The sequence below is a fragment of the Cantharellus anzutake genome (assembly GCF_015039405.1).
Source record: "Cantharellus anzutake strain C23 chromosome Unknown EI90scaffold_39, whole genome shotgun sequence".
In the NCBI taxonomy this organism is placed as follows: domain Eukaryota; kingdom Fungi; phylum Basidiomycota; class Agaricomycetes; order Cantharellales; family Hydnaceae; genus Cantharellus; species Cantharellus anzutake.
Genome location: NW_024066989.1, coordinates 2965 through 21454, shown reverse-complemented (window position 1 = coordinate 21454; position 18490 = coordinate 2965). Strand labels below are relative to the sequence as shown.

At 51.1% G+C, this 18490-nt stretch overlaps 1 protein-coding gene across 1 annotated transcript; it reads left to right on the top strand.

Annotated features, from left to right (window-relative positions):
- Positions 1-5955: 5955 nt before the first annotated feature.
- Positions 5956-6985, top strand: EI90DRAFT_2927420 (peptidase S8/S53 domain-containing protein; the record flags this gene model as incomplete). The annotated part of the gene is made up of 2 exons (XM_039054938.1): positions 5956-6246; positions 6320-6985. Coding segments are annotated over 2 exons (957 nt in total), but the record flags the coding sequence as incomplete, so codon positions are not given.
- Between the last annotated feature and the right edge of the window lie 11505 nt (positions 6986-18490).

The window sequence follows — 18490 nt, the reverse complement described above, 5'->3', positions numbered from 1 at the left end:
AGTTGACATTTCCGCTTCTGGGAGTTCCAGAATGGGTTCTTGGAGTGAACACTCCACGCTCGCTTTGTTTTGGCGAGGCCGTTGCGGAGGGTGCTTCCCTTTCATAGAGGGGTCTGTTCGCTGGTTTCTCCTTATTTTTACGTAAGGCTTCCTCAGCGAACTCCCTCATTTCAGTTCGCCTCCTCCTCATTATCTCGGAGACCTCCTCCGAAGTTGGCGACCTTGCCTTGTCTGGCATGGTGCGTGGGGGTGTAAACAGCAGAGGCTCTTTTGGAGCTTCCGCGCTCTGAGAGATCCTGCTCTCAGGGCGTATTTTCGCGCCTTCTCGGGCTTTCAGCCTGAGAAGAAGTTGATCTTCACTTTCCGTCCTCCATTCGGACGGAACCTGGAACAAGTCCAGTAGTTTTTCGGATAGCCGACGCGGGGTTTCTTCCCTTTGTTTCCCTTTGTCTGCCTTTAGGGCTTGACTTGGGGACGTGATTGGGAACTCTAGGGGATAGTGGGGCCCTGGGGTTTCCTGCGGCTCTATCCGATCAGCTTTTTGGGCTGATCGTTCGGCGCTTACGCGTTTTTCACGCAAGTCGATTACCTCGTGAGGAGGTAAGGGATCTTCCCCAGCTTGGGTTAGATCGGTTTGTTGTGGAGTTCTGGGGGTATTTTGCCCCGCACTTACTCCACGTAAGTTTCTAAAGTCTTCAGGGACCAGCCCTGAAGTGGTTGCTTTTCCTGGATCGCGTTGATCCTCGTCGTCATCTGACGACGGCTTTTGGTTTGAATCTCCCATGATGGGAGATTGCGGTTTCTTAATAAACCGCTCGCTTCTTTTTAACGTCGCTGCAGATGCAACCTTGCCCTTGCGGGTGTGTTTAGGCGCCATAAGCGCTTCCGAATCAGATGTTGAGATTTTATAGTTGTGGGTTGTGTTGTAAAACACACCTCATGCACTTAAAAAAGTGTGAGGTCTTTGGGGTTGCTCAGCACACAAAGCCGTAAGTGATACAAGATGATGTATTTTACGGTGGTGTGTAAGCGGTTACCCGGAGGTTCCCGCTTGTCCACGTGACTATATCTATCTAGTTTACATGTGACTCGGGGTTCGGGGCTATTGCCCTGACAGGCGCTACCAGGTCTGCTAGAACCTCAAACAAACACTCACCTATGTCTCTCTTGGACGTCAAGGCTGAGGATTCTGATAAGAGGGGTCTTAGACGTAAGCAACTAACTCAGAGGGGGTGTTAGGGTCGTGGATGGCATCTCTTGGATGTAACTTCTGCTTGTCCCTTCACGGGTCTATTCAGTACTAACTTGTTATGTACAAGCTATTATCTATTTTATATGAGTTGGAAATGGAATGAATGGAATGAGGGAATGTAAATGGGCCGTTAGGCAACCGTAAATGATGAATATCCAATTGGGAACAAAGAAACAATAAAAGAGATATGAATGAATGGGCAACATATGATAATGGATCCGAAATGGGAATTGTGAAAGTTATCTCCGCAACACTTCGCCACAGCGCCAGCCTATCCTCCCGTCAGCAATCTCCTCGTCTCCAGCTTTCCAACGAGCTCTTATTCATCCCAATTGGTGCAGTACTTCCTGAGATATGGCCATTGACAGGTGCTGTCAAGACCATGTGAGGCTATACACCGTGCTGAGCCATCCGAATATGGGGTTGCCATTCTGGGAAGTGCTCCATGGGTAAAGGAGGAAGGTATAGCATCACCAACGGGTAGAAAAATGGCTGGGTTGTATGTGTGGTTATGGAGATCTGGAGAGGGGGTGAAATTGGCGGCGTGGTTGGGCGTGGGAATTTGGCTTGGGGCTGTCGGGAATGATGGGGAAAATATGGAAAAATATGGAGTGAGTGTATGGAGTGTTGGATAGTGATAGAATGAGTATCGGGAGCGTCAGCGGATATGTAGTGCATGTTGGTGACCAAATTCTGCAGAATCCGACTTTTTGCGGTACACGGAGTTGTCCCCACAACATCGTGACACATGCCCGATGCCTCTTCAACACTGTCTCCAGCAATCAATGGCCAGTACAATGTCACTTTCCCTCTCATTTTATTCCCATCCTCCACACCCTTTGTTTACAAAAGTCTCAAAGTATACATTGATACCACAGTTAATTTATGTTGTGGAGATATTTTGGTCAAGTTGCAAACATAATGTCTGAGTCATTCAACCCAAACAAAAGCTGCAACCGGATGCAAGAAGCCTAGTCACAAGCAAGGTCAAGGCTGCACAGCAGGCCATTTCTAGTAAACAATATGAAGTCGTATTCACAATAATGATTGTATGTACATCGGAGTAAATAAGGAATGAAAAGAAGTCCCAGGTGCATAACCTTCGCTCCTTACAATGGAGTGAGGGGTGGCAGTGTGAATGAGAGCAAGAGATGAGAGTGAGGGTGGATGGCTGGGTACAGTGGAGTGGGCAATGACAGCAGGTGGCCAGGGTGCATTGAGCTCAGTACATCGCATCTCTTAAAGCGGCGCGTGTGTGTGTATGCAGGGGGCTTAGAGGGCGCGAGTATGGGTCTGGAATACAAGTGCACACGTTGGAACGGGTGCGATGATACCAGAGACGGCGCGAGTGTGTGTGAGCGCGTGTTTTTAAGTGTGCACACGTGAATTTCGAGTGGGAATGGCTAGAGAGCGCGAATACAAGTTTAAAAGCGCGAGTGAGAGCCTAGAGTGCACCATAGCATGTCTAGAATGCCTCAGCGCGTGAATAATGCATGAGGAGAGACTGGGGTTATGCTAGTGGTTTGTTTCCAAGATTGCGTGCACGTGAATATCGCGAGTTTTTCCCAAAAAAAGCGTGTGCAGGCATGGGAGACGTGAAAAGCAAGCCCAGAAGTTGAGAGGGTGAGTCCAGGGAGCCATGGGCGCGTGAATTCAATGAGAAGTAAGCAGAGTAAGAGAAGGAAGTGCAAGCGCAATATGTGTGTGGGAATAAGCCTAATTGTGCTTAAAAATGTAGAGGGCCAACCCTGGCCTTAGACTGACATCGGATGCGGAATTTGCTGATTATGAGAATCCAAAAGAAGCCTGTATTTTAACCATTTATTCAATTCATCCATATCGAGCGTTGTTCCGGTTAAAACATAAAGTTTAACCAAGTAATCTATAGATAAATTTTGGTTAAACGGTTAAAACACTGATCTTCATTCAAAATTCCTAGAAAAGCGGTTAAATCGAGAGGTTCTCGACACATGGAGACCTGAGGCTTGGGGGGAAGGTAGCGGCACTCCAGGTACACATTCATGCCCAATTCCAGCTCCTCCGCTAAATTTCGCAAGTCCTGGCAAGTTTTTGCGCTCCTGCGTTGCCTCCTTGCAATTAATTCATTGCTACCAGGGGTTGTCAGGGTGCTGCTGAGTTTGTAATATTGTGAGTTCAGCGAAAATCGAATCGGTCCATTTTTTCCACTCTGCCAACAAATAGAATTCATTCTTAGCAATGTCATTGTCAATCAACTATGAATTTATTATATACAAAAATAAGAAAAGTTGAGCAAAATAGACTCGATGAGGCTAGCAGGTGGGAATGGGGGCAGTAGTCTGATGGAGGCGGTTCCGAGGATGAGGGAAGGGTCAGGGTGACACGGTAGATGAAGGCAACAAAGAGGTGGTAAACTTCTCGGCATTGTGTTCGCAGAACGGAGCGTGAATGTAAATGGAAAAAAGTTAGCTCTCAAACAAGAGGAAGAGGGTGAACGGGGGGAAGAGGAAGAAAGTCCTCCTCGTCGTTGAGTTGTAGATGCACTGGTGAGGGGATCTCCAGACGGTCATGGAGGGTTTCCGATCGGACTCAGAGTCGAAGGTGACGCATAGGGGATGCGTACAGCGTCAGCAGGTTTAGTGCAGTGTCATGCATCGTTGATACAAGATCTACAGCGAACGTAAATGGGCCAGTCAGTTACAGCGTGTTCAATGGGCAAAAACTGCGAAGCCTCTGGGGAACGGACTCACTTCTGGTGTCTCCTTCCACATGTTTCACCCTGCCCATGCATGCAAGACCGAAGTCCGATGCGCACGTGTTGGGAATCCCAGGCATCGGGTGCTGTTTAGGGGACGCAACAGGTAACGTTGGCGCGTCGGTCCTGTCGATTGGGCTGGTCAGCAGCCGAGGAACCAGCCTGGCAAGGTAGTTAACACGAGTCCTTACTGGTTCATCCTCATCCTCGTCCTCAACCAAGGTGGGTGCATGTCAGAGTCCGCGCGTCAGTTCGCACGTAAGAATCTCCCCGGGAAACTAGTCGTTGTAAAAGCTGGGGGGCCAACCCAGCTGGCAATAAGGCCTTATATACATGAGTTCCGCAACTCACAAGAGCGCGGCTACATTGGGAACACATGGTAGCCAATAGAGAAGCGACATGAAATAGGAGAATAGATCATGCGGATAAGGGGGCGATAGCGGGTGAGGGATGACGCGATAGCGGAAATAGCGCATTGAATACAGCCTGTGTTCTAACTACGGCAAATCACATGCAGATATCGGCTTACGGGTACTCAACCTATCCGGATAGGGGTCCGGGCCGGCTGGATAACCGTCCGTGCCCTGACAGTGCAAAAGCCCTTCAGGCTTGCTTGCAGCCACATCGCGGACCCCCAATGACGAATGCGGTTAGGCAGCATGTGGGTGAGGGCTTTTGTTTTTTCATTGTCAAACTGAATGGAAGAAAAAACAAAAGTGCCTCGGAATCAGATTGCGATTTGGGCGTGGGACCAAGGCAGTTAAGTCGTTTTTACCATTCAATCATTAAAATGGCTGAGATATTGTGACATAGGCACCATTGTCAGAGTACACCTGTGTCCAGCCTGCTTACTCATGATTGATGACACCACTACACAGCCCCATGATCCTTGTGTGAGTACAGTACATGGCAACCAATAGGAAGAATAACATGACAAGAAGACTAATACATTTGGGTAATCATAAGCAAGATGTGGGAAATGCGTGATGCGTGGTGGAAGATAGTGGCATGAGAGAATGAGGGATTTTACCTGCATTCTTCCGATCAACCCGGATCAGCTTACAGCTTCTCTCCTTCCGGCATAGGGGGTCAGGGTAGCCAGATAGGCCATGCCCTGACACCTTCAGGCCCTTGTGTAAAACCTATATTTTTCCATCAGTGCACCAGAGCATCAGTGCAGCTACTCAGACGGTTGAACACTATCCAAGAAGGTTGGTTGACCAGCAACCCCCACATACCATTTTATATTCATTGGGTCACGAGTAGTAGGTGTCCCTGACTGGTATGGTTCGGATCCTGGCTGATTAGCCTGATCAATCTGCGGATCAATCCGATCTGGTAGGAGCCCTAGTTTTGAGTTCACAGTTTGCAGTGCGATTGTGGATTGAAAAATATAACAACAACTGCGGGAGGATTCAGGTGAGGTCTCAGCCAATGGCAACGTTGATGGTGACCAGGCTTGCAAGGCGAAAAGAGTGGCATGTTCGGCCATTTCAGGCGGCGTTCGCCGGTTATTCCCGGGACCAACCCGGCTTGCCACCGGGTCGCGCGTTGCGCGGACCAAGGCAAAAACCGGGTTTCACATTGTGCTGATACACTATATATATGGCTCTTCGGACGTCCTCTCAGTCTTCCTTGTGCTCTCACAATGAAGTTCTCAACCATGGTCATTCCCATTGCTGAATTCGTTTCCACTATCACAATGGCCCTTGCTGCTCCTGTTCGTACCAAGCCGAAGGGTCCAGTAAAGCCCGACTCGTACATTGTGTATGTCTAACACACGGCATAGCATAATACTGGCTGACTCATTGCTTAGCGTGCTGAAATCTGGTGAAGATATGGAACATCATATCGAAGGTATCACTCGGATATCCGCCCGGAGCCCTGGGTCGAAATTTTCAATCAATCACCGGTATAAAAGTAAGTTGATATTAGGGAATTTCGCCTCGTAGATAGGCCAACTATCGTAGGGCTGAATGGCTACTCTGCACATGCAACTGGAGCATCCCTTTCTCGAATTTTCGGTTGCCCCGAAGTTGAATATGTCGAAGCTGACGGCATAGTTTCCATTTACGATGGCCTTCATGACGCGAATGGGGGGCGTTCGACAGAGTTCAATGATGTCTCAGCCGAAATAAGGAATGACCCAGGTGAACCCGGAGGACCCGGCTCTGAGCGGCCAGTGGAAATTGGGGTCATGTCTACCGGTGTCATTCAATCCCACTCCGCCTTTATGAACGAGCAGGGGACAGGGACCCGTGTGATTGAAGGTTTTGTGCGTATCTCATTATGCACTGTCATACATGCTCACCCATATCTGCCCGCGAGCGCAGGCCGTCAATGGCGGTAATCCCTGGGTTGATACCAACGGTTATGGCACGAAGGTGGCCGGGAGGGCAGCGGGGAAATTTTATGGCCCGGCACCCGAGGCGACCATTGTTCCGATCAAGGTTTTCTCCGATTTAGGCAAGGCACCGACGAGCGACATAATCTTAGCCCTCGAATGGGCTGCCCAACGAGTTCTATCCACTCAACCCCGACCCCATTTCGTCTTAATAATAACCGCCATCTCCCCGCTCGATTACACTTTTAATTACGCCGTCAATGTTGCCGGCAACGAGGGTTTGCACATTATAGTCCCTGCAGGGGACCACCACGAGGACACATCGGGTGTCAGTCCTGCTTCCGCTTTTCGCTCTATCGCTGTTGGCGGTATTGATTGTAGGAATCAGATTGCAGCGTTCTCCAACTATGGAAGTGCGGTTCAGCTTTTTGCCTCAGCCATCAATGCTCCCGTTCCCACGATCAACCACGCGTGGGGGTTTATGAGTGGCACTGTGATGTCAGCTGCATGGGTTGCGGGTGTGGCAGGCAATTGGTTAAGGCACCAGCAAACACTGGTGACGCCTCGTGAGCTAAGGGAAACTTTAACGCGCTACGCCACCAGAGACATCCGGGATCCAACTGGAAAAATGAAGTGGAGGGTACTAGCCTGGTAGTAGTGTTGACTTCTAATCCTATTGAAATAGAACAGTGCTGTATGACCTGCTTCACAATCTTTCCCCTGTGCTTTGCCCGCTTCTTGTACTCGGTCATTTGTGTTTCTATTTTCCTGTTACTCTTTAGCAGGTGCGGATGCACACGGTGAACCTACAAAATGTGAGGGACCGCCGGCGATTGAGTTCAAGTGGTTAAGAGACTCACAAAGTCTTAAGATAATCAGAAGTCGCTGAACCAGAGTCGAACTCGATATTACACTAGAGGGTGTAAAATACAAGATCTCTGTCTTTTCTATCTATCTTTTGCGTCACTGCTCACTCAAAACTCGACCGATTTTGGCGATTCGACATGCATTGGAAAGCGTCCGAGTAGCGCTTCATGATTGTTTGGATGGCGCAGCAATATAAGATTTTTTTCTTGCTGATTTGCACATGAATGGTGGAATAGTATCGTGATTTGAGTGCAACGTTGTGCATGCATGTCCTTTATTTAGAGCTTTCTGAACATCACAACATTAATATTAGATTATGGAGGCAATGGACATGACATAAGCACTGGGGATGAGTCTGAAGTACAGCCACCAAAATGCGCGACAAATTGGTAAATCATCTGAGTTCGGATTCTCACAACTGTACAGTTCCGCCTCTCTTCTTACTCCCATCTACATGTCCACATGGTCACAACAAGAGGAATGCAACAGGCAGTGGATGCGCCACCACTGAGTGAATCTGATCCCACTGCCACTCACACAGTAGTGACTGTGGCTAAGCCCATGGTAAATCAGAAACAACATGGTAGGCATCGAATAGTGGCTTCAGAAATGCCACCGCCTGAGATCATCAACCCCCTTCCTGTGGGCCTGGCGGTTGAGGAACCAGAGGAACCAAGTGAGCCCCAGGTTGTTTCCTCAGTTCCTGCCCTTGTTTCCCCCATTCTTGCCCCCATTTCTCCTATTCTCGCCTCTGCCGCTGACCCTCCCATCGTGAGGAAGACCAGAAAGTCGCACACTAAAGCCAAGGCAATTGAGGCTGACCAAACAGAGCAGATCGGCATTCCAGAGTACACGATTGCGGTCACAAATGCATGAATAATTCAAGAAATGCCCAAGGCACCCAATGGTCCTGCCACTTTGGGTGCAGTTACCCCAAAAGAAGTTATAAATGTCAAGCACGAGAACAAAAAGCTGCAAGTTGCAGCAAAAGTTTCCGCAGTCATTCCTGACTCTGACTATGCAATGATGAGTGAACTTGAAGCTCTGTCTAGTGATGAATCTGAGATCACTGGTGCACTGGGTGCATGTCAGGGACACATCCGGGGTCGAGGGGGCCCGGGTGTAATGCCTGGCACTGAGGCTGTCATGGGGTGTGGAGCGGGCGTGCATACTGACAGGCCCGGTCCGGGATGATGGTCCCTGGCCACTCAGACTGAAGTGGGAACTGTGAGTTGTTATTAAAAGGGGAAGCTATGCTACTTACCTGAAGTGGGAACTGTGAAAAGAAGGTTACTTCTTCGGTTCCCACCCCAGGTACCTTTATGTGCATGTGGCTTGGGTCACATGAGGTTTGCCACGTTGCCCCACATACAGCTGCAGTCATCTGGGTGTCCCTGTGGGGGATCCCGAGGGCATGTGCTGCATGTGTGCATGCTGGGTTGCTGTCAGGAACGTGCCAGAAGCATATCGGGGTGACCCGTGAGGTGCATGAAGTCATCCGGGCTCGTAAGGTCGGAGGGGCGGGACTTTTAGCTTCAGCGACTCAGGTGGAGCGCTGCACTTCGTTCTTACGTTGGTGTCCCAATTTCAGACAGAAGCCTTACAATGAGGATAAGAGTTTAGAGGGGGAATCCAAGTCGATATACGAACAAAGGTACATCCGGTGTAACCTACACGTGTTATAAACACAAGTAACTAAATAGGACCGGCCCAGAAAGAGTGGTGGATCAAGCGTGATATTAATGAATGAAGAAAGAAACAAATAATTAATATCGGCAAACTTGGTCAACAAAAGGAGGAACAATAGTCCGCAAGCGACAAAAGAGAAAAGGCCATCCGGCCGTCTAGCAAGCCGTCCAGCTGGGGGCGGACAATAATGAAGTGGGCAACCTAGGTTGGAAGGTACGCGCACGGGGGAGGAAGTGCGGATGAGGGTGACGGGTGGACGGATGGATGGACGGATGATGATGATAGCAGGCGGGATGGGCCAAGTGACACTAGGACACGTTGACGGAAGTGACGGATATGTTGGGTCGTGACAGTTGCACTGCGAGGCCGTCCGGGTCGTCCAGGGCTGGGTGTGTTGTGCATGCATTGCAGGCAGGTCAATAATACATAGATATTGTCAGGGCTCGGTCCTCGATCGGGGACAGCCCAGCCTCAGGCCTAGGTGTGTGCAATGTTCCAGGTGGCTGGGTGCTAGACCCTGTCCTCAGCTCCTCAAACTCACTGAAGGGACTAAGCGGGGATTGAGTTGTCATGTATTACAGAGGGTAACTACAACTTGCCTAAGCAGGGATTGAGTTGAGAAGAAGGGTAAGTTTCCCTATTCCCCACTTGGCTGCTATAAAAGGGAAGTGTACTGTACAGTTCATAACGTGACTCTGGGTAGAAGCCGAGCATGTTCCCACAACTCGGAAAAGGTGTCACATGGGTTAAGGTGAGTTGCTCGCCTTGACCCATGTGATTTTTCCCATGGGCTCACATGCAGGCTGTAGTTGTGAGAGATATGTAGGGATGGGGAGGTCAGGGAAGTGGGGGAAGTCAGGGAGGGTGGTTCTGGGGTGTGGTTGGGTGCCCTGACAGCAGGGTCAGGGGCCAATCCCTGACAGATATGGGGAAAGGTTGCCTGTGTAGATAAAGATAGAAGAAAGAACAAAGGAACAAAAGAACAAAAGGACAGAAAGAAGAACAAGAGATGAGGAACCGTGATGAAGGGTGAGCAGTAGAGGTGAGCAGGATACCGGGTGAGGGTGGGTGGAGCCAGGTTGGGTGGGTGTGCCCTGACATCACCCCCTCCTTAAGCTGCTTCGCCTCAAAGTGGCCAGAGGGTTTGTTCTCTCCCTTCCTGGGGCATGGGGGTGTGTTTGGTGGAACTCCTCGATCCGGTCAGGGGCATGGATTAGTTGGTCTTGGGGGAGCCATTCATTCTCTGAGTTCAGCCAACCCACAAACTTTACTAAATACCAGAGCTTCCAGCGTAACCACTTAGAGTCCAGTATTTTCTCTACTTCATATTCCTCCTCTCCATCTACAAGTTCTGGGCCCGGGCGGGGGTCAGGGGGTTGCTCTGCAATCTCGTCCAGGTGGTAGGGTCTTACGTTCATCACGGATACAACTGGGTGTATTCCCTTTTGCTGTGTGGTGAGCTGGAGCTTGACAGCAGCCAGGGAGATGACTTTGACGACCTTGAAGGGGCCTAGCCACTTATGGTCTAGCTTCTTGGTCAGGCGGTCAGTTGTATAGTTTTGGGCACTGAGCCAGACTCGGTCACCCTCCTGGTACTTGGGGGCTGTCTCTCGACCCTGGTCATAGTAGCAGGCCATCTTGTCCGCTGCATGCTCCAGAGCTGCCTTCGCCTCTTCCTGCATCTTCATCATCCTGGATGAGAAGGTGTCAGCAGCTTCTACCTCAGACATACGTGTGGGCTCCATCCCCATCCTGGGATGGTGCCTGGTGTCAAGCTCGAAGGGGGTTCGATGGGTGGATGAGTGGACGTGGTTGTTGTAGGCGGATTCTGCCAGTGGGAGCCAGTCCACCCAGTTGTCCTGGCGGTGGTTGACGAACACCCGGATGGAGATAGGCTTCGATTTCCTGGTTGACCCGCTCTGTCTGTCTGTCAGTCTGGGGGTGGTAGGGCATTGAGGGGGTTAGCTTGACCCCCAGGAGATCTGCAAGTTCTTTCAAGAAGCGTGAGATGAAGGCACTCCCTCTGTCGCTGAGGATCTCTTCTGGGAGCCCGTGGTGCTTCCAGACATGAGCGTTTCTTGACAAGCACCTAGCTACCGGCTTTATTAGGCCATCTTCATCGGTGCACGCCGCACTGGTGCTCTTTGTCCACAAAAAGAACGGTTCACTCCACCTTTGCGTGGACTTTAGAAGCCTCAACCGGATAACCAAGAAAGATAGATACCTGCTGCCACGCATAGCAGACCTACTGGATGCCCCGAGCCAAGCCAAAATCTACACAAAGCTCGATCAGCGGCATGCATACCATCTTGTGTGTATCGCTGCAGGTGATGAATGGAAGACCTCCTTCCACACCCGTTATGGCTCCTACAAATGGCTAGTCATGCCATTCGGTCTCACCAACGTGCCCGCAGCGTTCCAGCGGTTTGTCAACTCCATCTTTGCCGACCTCCTCAACGTCTGTGTCATCGTCTACCTAGATGACATTCTTGTATACTCAGAAGACAAGGCCTCCCACGAGGAGCACGTCCAAGAAGTCCTCTGCCGGTTACGACAACATGGCCTCTTTGCAAACCCAAAGAAGTGCGAATTCCACACAGACACCACAGAATACCTTGGGTACATCCTCTCCCCCAACGGGCTAACCATGTCTGTGGAAAAGGTTAAGGCTATTCAAGATTGGCCTGAACCCCATAAGGTAAAGGATGTCCAGTCCTTCCTAGGATTCACTAACTTCTATCGGCATTTTATCCATGAATATTCTGATATTGTGGTACTGCTGACCTGACTCACCCACAAGGGAGTCCCCTGGGTGTTCTCTGATGACTGCCGCACGGCATTTCAATGCCTAAAGCAGGCCTTTACCTCTGCCCCCATCCTAACCCATTGGGTTCCCGATGCACCGATCATCATCGAGACAGATGCCTCCGACTACGCAATATTGGGCATCATCTCCATCCACTGCCCAGATGATGAGATACGCCCTGTTGCTTTTCGGTCAAGGACGCTGATGGCGCCGGAACTCAATTATGACACCCATGACAAAGAGCTTCTAGCCATCTATGAAGCCTTTCGAGGGTGGCGGCGCTACTTAGAGGGCTCGGGAACACCCATTGATGTGGTCACCAACCACAAAAACCTAGAATATTTTTGCACCATGAAGCTCTTGACCCACCGCCAGGCATGGTGGTCAGAGTTTCTATCCCAATTCAACATGGTGGTCCGTTTCTGCCTGGGAAAATTGGGTGCGAAACTGGATGCGTTGACTAGATGGTGGGATGTCTACCCCAAAGAGGGGGATAGGGACTATGCTCGCATTAACCCTCAAAACTTCAGACTGGTGTTCACGCAGGAGCAGCTCACATCCTCCCTAAGAGCTACATACCTTGCCGAACCCGTTCTCCATGCAAGCTCCCTTGTTGACATCGATGCTATCCATAAGGACATCATCACTGCCCTTCCCCACAACCCTGCCATTGCGGACTATCTCACCGCCATGATACCAGAGGATTCCCATTTGTCATATCCATCCCCGGCCATCGACTTCCGGTCCCTCCGATCCCTCCGGTCTAACTCCGCTCCTTCCTCACTAACCTTGGAGCCCCCATATTCCGCAATCCTCTCGGTACCCCTCAATGGTCACCACCCCCTCATTTCAATTTATTACCTACACCTCCCTAAGTACGGAGCCCCGAAGACTTCCGGACAGCTCCAACATCTGCTAGCGCACTCCCACCTCTGCTGGACAATACACTCGCCTGCCCTGCAGAGCCCACCTTCAGGCCTATCCCTCCTTTCCGTTTCTGGGTTATCGCCTGCCTTCCCACTAACCCTGCGACCCGACTCGTCGGTAATATTCAGTTGGCTAATGTTTAAACCCCGTTAGCTCCGCTCCGTTCGGCTCCGCCAATTGCGGACCCGTCTTCGCTGTAACCATATATATATCCCACTTGTACATAGGTTACACCCCAGTAATAAAATCAACTAGAGTTACCCCCCCTTCGGTTCTGATTGCCAGTCAGTAAGTTAGGGCACGGACGTGTCACTAGGCACAGCGCTCTTGGCAGAAGTCGCTGAGGCCAAAGCCCTCCATCATGGAGACTCTCCCTCGTCTCGAATCTGGTCTCTGACACCATTGGTCTAGGGATGCAGATGGCCTCGTAAGGCTGGACAACTGTCAGGGACTCGTCCGGGGTCGAGGGGGCCTGGGTGTAGCGTCCAGGGCTGAGAGCCTGGCAGGCAGATCGGGCCTGCGTACTGACAGGCCCGATGTGGGACAGTGGTCCCTGGCCACTTAGACTGAAGTGGAAAGTTGAGAAGAAGGCTACTTCTTCGGTTCCCACTTCAGGTTCATTTATATACATGCGGCTTAGATCACATGATGGATGCCACGTCACCCTCGCACGCAGCCGTAACCACCCGGGTATCTCCCTGGGAGATCCTGAGGGCATCCGGTGCAGGCGCGCGTACTGGGCACAGCGGGAAGTCGCCTGAGGTGCATGGTGGGCGCGCTGCAGATGGGTCAATGGTACATTGATACAAAGAAAGTCGTCCATGTAGAATAAAGAGAGAAATAAAGAAGAAGTAGGATAAGGAGGAAGTGAGGAGGGGAGGATGAGGAGGGAGGAAGGGAAAGGGGGAGGAGGCAAGGAAGGGTGGGCAGTGGGGTACCGGGTCAGGTTGGGCCAGGTGGAGCCGGGTCAGGTGGGTGTGCCCTGACAACAACTGGATCTACTGTCAGAGACCGGGTTGAGACGAAGGAGTGTCTCTGTGGCGGAGGGCTTTGGCCTCAGCGACTTGTGCCAGGAGCGCTGTGCCAAGTAACACATCCGTGCCCTAACTTACTAACTGGCAACCAAAACTCAAAGGGGGTAAACTCTAGTCGATTTTATTACTGAAGCTACAAGTTGGGTATATATAGTTACAGCGAAGGCAGGTCCGCAAATGGTGGAGCCGAGCGGAGTGGAGCTAATGGGGTTAAACATTAGCCGATTGAATATTACCGACGAGTCGGGTTACAGGGTTAATGGAAAGGCAGGCGATAACCCAGAAACGGAAAGGAGGGATAGGCCCGAAGGTGGGCTCTGCAGGGCAAGCGAGTGTATTGCCCAGCGGAGGTGGGAGTGCGCTAGCGGACGTTGGAGCTGTCCGGAAGCCTTCGGGGCTCCGTACTTAGGGAGGCATAGGTAATAAATTGAAAGGAGGGGTAGTGACCATCGAGAGGTACCAAGGAGATTGTGGAATACGGGAGCTCCGAGGTTAGTGAAGGAGTGGAGGCAGAGTGGAGGAGTCAGAGGGATCGGAAATCGATGGCCAGGGATGGATATGACAACTATGTCCCAGATGCCAACAACCTCAGGCTTCACGTACTGAGATACAAGCACGACCACCCACTCTCTGGGCACTTTGGATGGAACCGTACCCTGGATCTTGTCCACTGGGAGTACACCTGGCCAGGTGTGTGCACTTTTGTTAAAGACTACATGTCTTCTTGCACCGCTTGCACCCATGCCAAGACTCCCTGCCACAAGCTGTACAGCCTGCTCAAACAACTCCCAATCCCTGAACACCCATGGCACTCCATCTCCATGGACTTCATAGAACACCTTCCCACCTCTTCCGGGTACACTGCCATATTGGTCATTGTTGACCAGTTGTCCAAGCAGTGCGTCTTTGTACCGACAATGGACACCATCACAGCGCCGGATTTGGAAAAACTGTCTTCTCCAAGCACAGCGTTCCCTCCCATATCACCTCAGATAGGGGATCTGAGTTTATCTCCCACTTCTTCCGCTCCCTGGGCAAGGCCCTCGACATACGGCTACATTTCACCTCGGGATACCACCCTGAAGGCGATGGTCAAACCAAGCAGATGAACCAAACCCTGGAGCAGTATCTATGTGTTTATTGTAACTACCAGCAGAACAACTGGTCGGAACTCCTGCCCCTCGCCGAGTTCGCCTACAATAACACCCCAAATGCTACCACGGGGGTTTCACCGTTCTTTGCCAACAAGGGGTACCACCCCAACCTTGCCGTCCACCCGAGCGAGATCTGACCTTGGCACAAGCACATGATTACTCAGTCGATCTCGACTCCCTCCACCAGTTCCTCCGTGAAGAGATGACCCACGCCCAGCAGCGCTACCAAGGCCCTGCAGACGCTCGATGGCTCCCTGCACCACCGTTCAACATTGGCAGCTCAGTGTTCATCAAGGCCAAGTATTTCCGCACTACTAGGCCATCAGCGAAACTCGCCGAGAAGAACCTTGGGCCATTTGAGATCATTGCACAGCCACGTTCTCATTCACGCACTCTCCGCCTCCCCAACACCATGAAGGCTGTGCACCCAGTCTTTCATGTCTCCCAACTTGAGCCTGCGACACCCAATTCCATCCCTAACTGGGAACAGCCTCCGCTGCCACCAGTTGAGATCAATGGTGAACTCGAGTATGAGATCGCCGAGATCCTGGATTCCAAGACTGACCAACAGCGCAGCTGCAAGCTGCTGTACCTGGTATGTTGGCTTGGGTACAAAGGCACTGACGAGGAAACCAAGTGGCTCCCCGCTACAGAGCTAGAACACACCTTGGATCTTGTCGCCAGTTTCCATGCATGGTATCCGGCAAAGCCAGGACCACAACACACTTGACGACAGAGGATCAGATTGTTAATCGGTAAAGGCAGAATCTAACAACAGAGTGGAATAGGAGTCAGAGGTACTAGTCTCAGCCTGCCCAACTCTCTCCCCACTCAGCCTTGCACCCTGCTCCTCAGCCTCCACGTGCTCCCTCCTCAACTGCATGTCCATTAGGCACTGTTCCTCAGTATCAGTGACGTATTTGAGCAGGTGGCCTGCTATAGCAGTCAGGCCCGTCAGAGTCTTGTTCACAGCCAGGATCGCCTCGTGGATCTGCACAAGGTGATCCTCAGTGGAACACTCGCCCTCATCGTCCAATTCGTCATCGTCCACTTCCAACACCTCAGCATCCTCCTTAGGCCCTTTCACTCATGGGCGCTTCACCACAGGTGACGTCCAGTCCCCACATCGACACTTCTGCTTCAGCCTCTGGCACTCAGCACAAACACCACGATTGCCTGTACCTAAGATGCAGGCAACCTTACGCTGGACGCAATGATTGCAAGGAGGGGGATCATCTCCCACTGTAGATGGTCGGTTACTGGCTGCAGGATGCTGCGATCAAGACGATCAGGATGATCAGTAGCACCCTGCATCCCCAATCAGTCGACCAGGACCACTCACCTTCCCCATCACTGACTCAGCTGCCTTCCTCTTCTTTTTCGCCTCTTCTTCAGCAGCAAGATGAGCTGCTGCTAGTCACTCTGCCTCACAGTGAGCCTCTTCTGTGCGATGCAATTCCTCCACACGATCAGCCTCAACCCAGCACCATCTGTGGCGTTCCTGGCATTTCTGGAGCATGAGCTCCTGCTCATCACCAGAGTCATACTGGAGGTCTTCAATCTTCCAGGCAGAGAGGTCCATCGCACGAGCCTTAGGGGGCATCTTGGGTTGTGACAGCAAAGTTAAGTCCTTTTGTTCAGATCACCATCGGAATCAAACCCGGCATAGGCCACAGGATTCTCACACATGTGCATGGGACTTCAAGGGTTCAGTCCCAAGGGGGGGATACTGTCACGACCCGGAAATTCCCACGGTCAGGTGACCACCTCCCACACCTTCTCCCTCCTCTGCTTCGACCCTGTTAACTCTGCCACCCGCCTGACGCTGCCTGGACAAGCCCATCATCCCTCCCCATCACTGCTACCTTTTCCACGGCCCATCACGGGCCTATGAGTCATTCCTTATTACGCTTGTTTTCTTGATGGCCATGCACAGCCATCCTTCTCCCATGCTCTTTGTTTGTTTTTGTTCCTTTGTAAAAGCTGCCTGCAATCTCCGTGAGATCTGGCGACTCATTCCTATTCATTCCATTACACTTAAATACCAATTGTATACTACCTCATACTTTAGTTCGAAAATCAACTAGGGTTACCCCCTGTGCTCCCCATCTGACCCAGTCACACCCTCTGCCCTCTGAAATATTGGGGCCACATCAAGTACGAGGCACAATGCTCACAGATGAGTCATTGAAGCCGAAACCCTGCTTCGCCACAATTGTCATCCCTGCCCTTAACAGGCTGTTATGCCAGAGTAGTGGACCTTAACGGTCGCTGACGGCGAGTCACGGTAACGCTTTTTCCCATGCCCTGACAAAACTCTTCTGCACCTAGAATGTCCCCACACTCGTAGACTCTGGGTCTTCAGACTGCTTCATCAACAATAAATTTGTGAAGAAGCTGGCCCTGAAAACATATCAGATAAAACCTCTACAGCTATGCCTTTTTGATGGTAGCACCAACTCAATCATAACCTGCGCCGTTGATATTCCCCTCCACTTTGCTTCCGGAAACATCACCCCCACGACTTTCTTTGTCACATCGCTGGATGGATCTTGTTCTCTAGTCCTAGGACACAACTGGCTTACCCACTACAATCCGTTGATTGACTGGGTCTCAAGCAGTATTACGTTCTGAACTTCCGAACCTACCAAGACAGTTACTCCGAGCTCTCCCCTGTTGTCTCCAGCACCACTGCCGTCGTCCAACATCCAACCATCTGATGTTCTGCTAGCACCTCAGCCCCAGGCTCCCATTCCTCCATTGCCATCTATCGAGTTTGTCAGCCATTCTGCATTCACAAAGGCTTGCCAACTTGAAGGATCGGTATCCTTCAGCCTGACCATCCCTTCCGATGACAGCCACTTGAGGGCTGCCTCCTCCCACACCAATTCCGTTGACCTTTCAGCTGTTCCGGAGGAGTACCATGGGTTTGCAGATGTGTTCAGCAAGAGGAAAGCCTCAATGCTAGCACCGCACTGTGAGCATAACCTGAAGATTGACCTTGAGGAAGGCACTGCACCACCCTTGGGAACTATGTATTCCCTCTCTACTTTGGAACTCAAGGCTCTCCAGGCGTTCTTAGATGAACACCTAGCCTCTGGGTTCATTTGTCCCACTACTTCCGGTCCTCTTCGTCCGCAAAAAGGATGGATCCCTCCATCTTTGCGTTGACTTCCGAGGGCTGAATAAGATCACCGAGAAAGATTGCTACCCACTTCCCCACATCTCAGACCTCCTTGATGCACCTAGCCATGCCACTGTCTATACCAGACTCGACCTCCAGCATGCTTACCACCTGGTTCGCATTACAGCAGGTGACAAGTGGAAGACTTCCTTCCACATGTGCTATGGTTCCTATGAGTGGCTCGTCATGCCATTCGGTCTCACAAATGCACCTGCAGCCTTCCAGTGATTCGTCAACATGATCTTTGCTGACCTCTTGGACATGTCTGTGGTAGTCTACCTAGACCACATCCTTACTTACTCAGAAGACATGGCTTCACACCAGGAGCATGTCCGAGAAGTTCTTAGGAGACTCTGCAAACACGGCCTATATGCCAATCCAAAGAAATGCGAATTTCATACAGACACTATGCAATATCTCAGATACTGCCTTTCTCCCTCCGGACTCACCATGTCCATCGAGAAGGTTAAAGCCATCCAAGATTGGCCCGAGCCCCATA